General features: G+C 53.1%; 2 protein-coding genes across 2 annotated transcripts in view; both read right to left on the reverse strand.

Annotated features, from left to right (window-relative positions):
• Nucleotide 1: 1 nt before the first annotated feature.
• On the reverse strand, nt 2-1,648 carry PODANS_3_3880 (uncharacterized protein; the record flags this gene model as incomplete). The annotated part of the gene is made up of 1 exon (XM_001909138.1): nt 2-1,648. A coding segment is annotated over one exon (1,647 nt), but the record flags the coding sequence as incomplete, so codon positions are not given.
• A 3,364-nt stretch (nt 1,649-5,012) lies between these two features.
• PODANS_3_3890 (uncharacterized protein) overlaps nt 5,013-5,395 on the reverse strand; it is a gene marked incomplete at both ends in the record, with an annotated part of 1,158 nt that continues 775 nt past the window's right edge. Inside the window, one exon of the mRNA XM_001909139.1 lies at nt 5,013-5,394. Within this exon, the coding sequence (XP_001909174.1) occupies nt 5,013-5,394 (382 nt within the window). The remainder of the gene's footprint in view (nt 5,395) is intronic.

The raw sequence follows: 5,395 nt of genomic DNA on the forward strand, positions 1-5,395 counted from the left end.
TGTCCTCTTCCTGCTCCTGACCCTGCTCGTTATCCTGCCCGGCCACAACACCATCCCCATAACCAGGCAGTCCATCCGTCCCAGAAGAAGCATCCGAGGAGGAACTCCCAGTATTCTGACTCGACACCCCACCACCACCACCCATCCAACTATCCCTCCCCCTCTGCACCTCCTCCCTCAACTCCTCACTCATAACCTGAATCACCCTCGGCCTCAAGTGCTCATCCGCCTGCGCCTCCTCAAAACTCGGCAGCTCTTGCCCCAACCCCCCAGCAACCGCCGCCCCAGGCTGCTCAACAGCCACCTGCAACGGCACCGTCAAGTTCACCCTCGTCCCCCCACTGCTCCTCTTCTTGCTCTTCTCCAACGCCATTGCCATGTTCAGCGACAAAGACAACGTGTACACCCTCGAAGCGATACACCCGTGAAAAGTCGGCACAAAAGTCTTCTTGTCCGTCGGTAAACCGATGGGGATGTCCACCGTGGACGTGAGATACACCGGACTCTTCTGCTTGTCTTTGCCCACCACAGGGGAAGAAGACGACTCGGTCCCGTACCCGCTATCCCTCCGCTGGTTCCTCATTTTCTGCGTCCAGCTCACTTCGGGAACAGCAGAAATGGGGGGCAAAGAGACAGAGGTGAAGAACTGCCCTCTCCGGTCCGTGACGTAGGGCGTGTTCCACTGCTCTCCCAGATTAGGAAAATCAGAAATCGTGCCCGACGAAAAGAACGTGTGAGCCGTGACTTTCCCTGACACACCCGTTATCTGAGGCGGGGAGGCAATGTGGGAGGGGTTTTCGGGGTCAAAGGTCAGGCTGATTCTCATTGTTGGTCGGGAGACGAGACTGTTCCCGTCCGACGAAATGACTGCTGCTGATGGTTGGTGGGCTTCGGCGGTGATCTTGCCCAGCTTCGTCGAGAGGATGAAGCTCTTGCGCAAAGTTTTGGACTTGGTCATGCTGTATAGTCTGTCCTTGGGGGTGATGTTCAAGGGTGGTTCCTCGGGGGTTGATGGCAAGACCTGGATGTTGCGTGTCCCCTCCATGATTCTCGTCTTCTTGATGGCGGTGTTCTCTGGTCGCGGGCCTGTGGAGGAGACGGTTTCCCTCAGGACGCGAGCTTTGATGCTGTATTCCACACGGGTCATGCGAGGCGCCATGTCGTCCTTCTCCCAGCCACCGCCCATGCTGGGTGGGAGCAAAACGTGGTGATCCTGGAGCTGATCTGATAGTCGCTTGTGGTTACAGGCGTTGATGGTGAGCTGGCTAGGAATAACAAAGTTGAAGGGAATGGTGTAGGTCCCGCCCGTCTCCAACACCTTGGGCAGGGGGTATGTCGACTCGGGGACTGGCATGACCATCTTGAGGAAGGTGTGTGTGATCTCCTGGGGGAAGCTCATGCCGTCAAAGCTGGCCTTGGTGTTGCCAATGAGAACAATCTGAATCGAGTCGAAGTGGACATCTCGCTTGGTAACAATCGTAACCTCGCCCTTCACAGGCGATCCAGATGTATAGACTTTGGCGTTGTAGTGGTCCTTTAGGTGGACTCGGATGTCAGATTTGGGAAAGGCCAGGTCCCTAGTAAGTGGTGGGAAGTCATGCGAGTCATGGGCACTCGAGGCCGAGTTGGATGAAGGTGTAGCCGCCATTGTGGAGACTAGACGGACTTGAGACCGAGTCCAGAGGTAAACGGCTAGAAGAGGACAAGATATAGCAAAAAGGGAAATTGCTGTCAACGACGGGTGTAACTGAATGTCTCCTGTTGGCTTCCGTGGGCAGCAAACTTTTTCAGAGGCCGTCACCTGTGCCGACAAGACAGCAAGCGTACAACAGCCAGCGGGATGGCCAAACAAACAAGGTGTAGGTAAGAGGGGTCCAGTGGTTCACAATCGATGGGTCGGAAAACTATAACAGCCTCAGGCGTTGAGCGGCGTTCGCGACCGTCTTATAGCGGGCTGCCCTAACCCCATGGTTTAGTTGGACCCAGGGTAGATGGTGGATAACAAAGCTTTTGACTCATTACAAAGCCAGAAGAAAAAAAAAAAGAGAGAGCTAGGCGGACGAGGCAGAGCATTGATCTGGCTAACCTGCTTCTGTTCCCCGGGGTGCCGTCCATGTCTCCCCCTTCCCTACCCTGCCTACCCAATGCCTACCCGGGCCAGGGGGGTGTGATTGGAGCACATGTGGACAAAAAGGACGTGGGTGGTGGTGGTGGGTGCGCAATTGCTACTTTGGTCAACGGCATCAAAAGGAGGGCGGGGCAGCTCTTGGCTCCCATCACTCGGTTGGTCGTTTCGTCAGTCGACCCGGAAAGCTGAACCGCTATTTGGCATCGGCAAGGAGTGGGATGCCGTGATGGAGGGTGCCAAGAGCCCAGACGAACGCCTCGCGCCCTGCATCCTTTTGTGTTGCAAATGCTGGCCAGTCTCTTTGCTCAAGGAGAGGGCGTGGCCTCTCTGTGAATTTGGACTCCCTGATGGGGACATGATGTGGAAAAGGCTGACTCCCAGGGTGTTGAACAAGGACAAAACGATCGTCAAGCTGGGGTTGTCATTGGCCAGAGCTCTCGACACTAGCTAGCCGTGATCGATGAGCTTTTTTAACGGGCACCATCGTTTCGTCTCTTGTTGGCCGAAAGGCGCAAAAGTCCGTTGACCGGTCATCGGATGTCAAAAGGAAATGCTGGGCCGTCGCTTCGACGTCAGCCGTTTCCCCTGCCTCGATGTGGCTTGGTCTAGTCTGATCTAGTGATACGTATGTGCTTTCAATATGTGATATGTTGCCCATGTGTCACTATCTGAATCTCTACGGGTAGCCATCTGTGAAGGAGCAGATAGCTTCACAATCCTGACCAACCGTCTGATATGTTCCTTAACTGTCACCAAGCCCAGCGAACAGAAGAAACTCTCCGAGGAGATCACAAACTATACAGTCGTCATCCGATCTTCATAGACGTAAGGTACATAGTTCGAGCGGTGTTAGTGAAGGGCGGTCCCAGAGAGTGACAGAAGGCGGGTCTTGTCTTCAATTCCTAACTCCACTGGGTGCCCCGCCCACCCCACTCCTCCCCGCATCGCATCATGGGCCCCGCTCGGCGTAGACCCCAGCAGGCCGAGCCCAGAACTCCACAGCAGACCCACTGTAAACTCCATTGTTTGAAGGTCACGCCCCGATCACGGCGGCTCTGAAAACAATCAGATGTCGAAATCTAGGCCATTCGAACCTTTTGTCAAGACCCGTCTCGCTTCCATTCACCTCGATTGACTTATTTCACGGGATATTCATTGTCGAAGCTGCACTGAAAACATCCCCATCAACGGCAAAACCCGATGGGCTCAGCCTTCTCATTGTCTTATTTCATCTTGACCTACATACAGCATCGAAAAAAAAACGTTGTGAGGTGAAGGTAAGGCAAGGCCCTCGCAGTTGGAGTCATCGGCCAATATGCACTGGAACTTGGATCCGCATAGTGCTACTCTACACAGCAATTTGGGTCCGCATGGTCCGCAAGGTTCCCACCCATTACCTACAATAATGAATTCACACTCGCGGCAAGAGGTCATCTTGCCGAAGCCCAGCCATGTCATTGATGAGACCGACCCATCATCAAATCTGGGCGCCTCTTGTGGCGTCGGGCTCTGTCCCGACTGCCCATGCGAGGTATGCCCTCCCGACTACCCTTTCCGGAAGACCCAAACAGCCGGGACACGGGACAGACCTTTGGGGTTCTGCTAGCTTTGTCCCGGTGAGACTCCTTGCATACCGTTCAAACCTCTCTCCTCCCCACCAGCCACGAGTTCTTCACTTTCTTTCCACTTCGTCTCTCCGAATCCGCACCTCGATACGGCTTCGAGTCTCTTCCCCGCAAACCTGGATAACCATGTTTCACGAGAATGGTGCAATATACCGTCATCAGGTTTTCCTCAGGAAAGCTTTTAAACTCCGTCAGGATCCATAATCCTAGCTCCCAACCATCACCATATTCCAAGCCACGCCCTACGTTGTACAACAGTTCAACCCCCTACAAACTAATATGACTCAGCTATGGTTATCCATACCACTTTCGCAAAGCGTCAGCTCAGGAAGAACTTCTCGCCGTCTCTCTCCCATCACACATCCTGTCTGCACAGTCCCACTCCCGTCGTTCTCGCGACTTCGCTTTTGTCAGCGAACTGCCATTACTAATATATACCCCTAACCAAGTTGATATTGACGTCCAGCCACACACCCCCTACACTACCTTGCAAACAGTTCGTACAATGTACACCTCTGCCAAATGACAAGGCTGAACCGAAGGAGTCATCTTGGCAGGGGGGTTGTCTCCAAGCCCATTGTAACCACTATGGAAACATGACCGCATTGCAGAGTAGTACCCATCACCAAATCCAGCTCCACCGCTCTTAGCTCCGTACGGCAAGAACATCACCATCTGACCTCGCCAAAAACCTAAATAAAAATAAAATCTAGATTTTCAGTCATGACCTGGCTCTGCTGAAAGGGTGACGATACCCGGTCCGGTCATCAAGCCTAATGACAACACCAAGTTGGTACCCGATCCGATAGTCTCGTCTTCCCTCTTCCGAGCCGAAAAGACATATTTCGTCCGGGCGTATTCCCGTCGCTTGCCCTTCCCTACGCGTACTCGCCATGACATCTTTTTTCTAATAGGTAAAATATTGTGTGTGGCACTCACCAAGGTAAGCTTGAGGCTCAGAGCCTTTATTCACCGCCCATTCTCAAAAACCGAATATTTCTATGCAAAAGTACCTTACACATGACGGTCCATCTTTTGTTTCCTTATGCCGGCACCTCCGATGATGATGACGATGCTGCTCTCTAACCAACCCAAAAAGCCGATGTTGTATCAATAGTACACTTAGGTAAAAAAACTCCCCTTTCTCAGCTTATGACTCTTACACAAGATACCAAACAACCCACACACACTCCATCACTCCTATGCTTCATCGATCAAAACACAAACAAACTTTCCAATCTTCAAGTCAAGCAAGCAACTTAGTCATGCCAAGAGATATAAAGCATGATGCCCGCCCCAGCAGCAATCGCCGCAAATTGCACCAGCATCTTCCTCAACTCCACCGCCTTGTTCTTCCCAGTCTCCAACAACTCGGGGATGACCGCCACTGTGCCCACATACAAGAAAGTTCCAGCCGTGAAAGGCAGCAACATGTCTCCCCAAGTCAAGCTCGTGCCCCAGAGACCTTCCTTCATGCCCATGGCCACAGCATCAGCGCCGCTCGCTCCATTCTCTCCAAACTCCTGGATCGCAATGCCAATGAGCGTGCCGAGGAGAGCACCAATAGCCGTAACAAACTGCGCGCCCATGGCCTGCTTCTTCGTGAACCCAGACTGGACCAGCAGAGCGAAATCGCCGACCT

This window comes from Podospora anserina, chromosome 3 (genome assembly GCF_000226545.1).
Source record: "Podospora anserina S mat+ genomic DNA chromosome 3, supercontig 2".
Taxonomy (NCBI): domain Eukaryota; kingdom Fungi; phylum Ascomycota; class Sordariomycetes; order Sordariales; family Podosporaceae; genus Podospora; species Podospora anserina.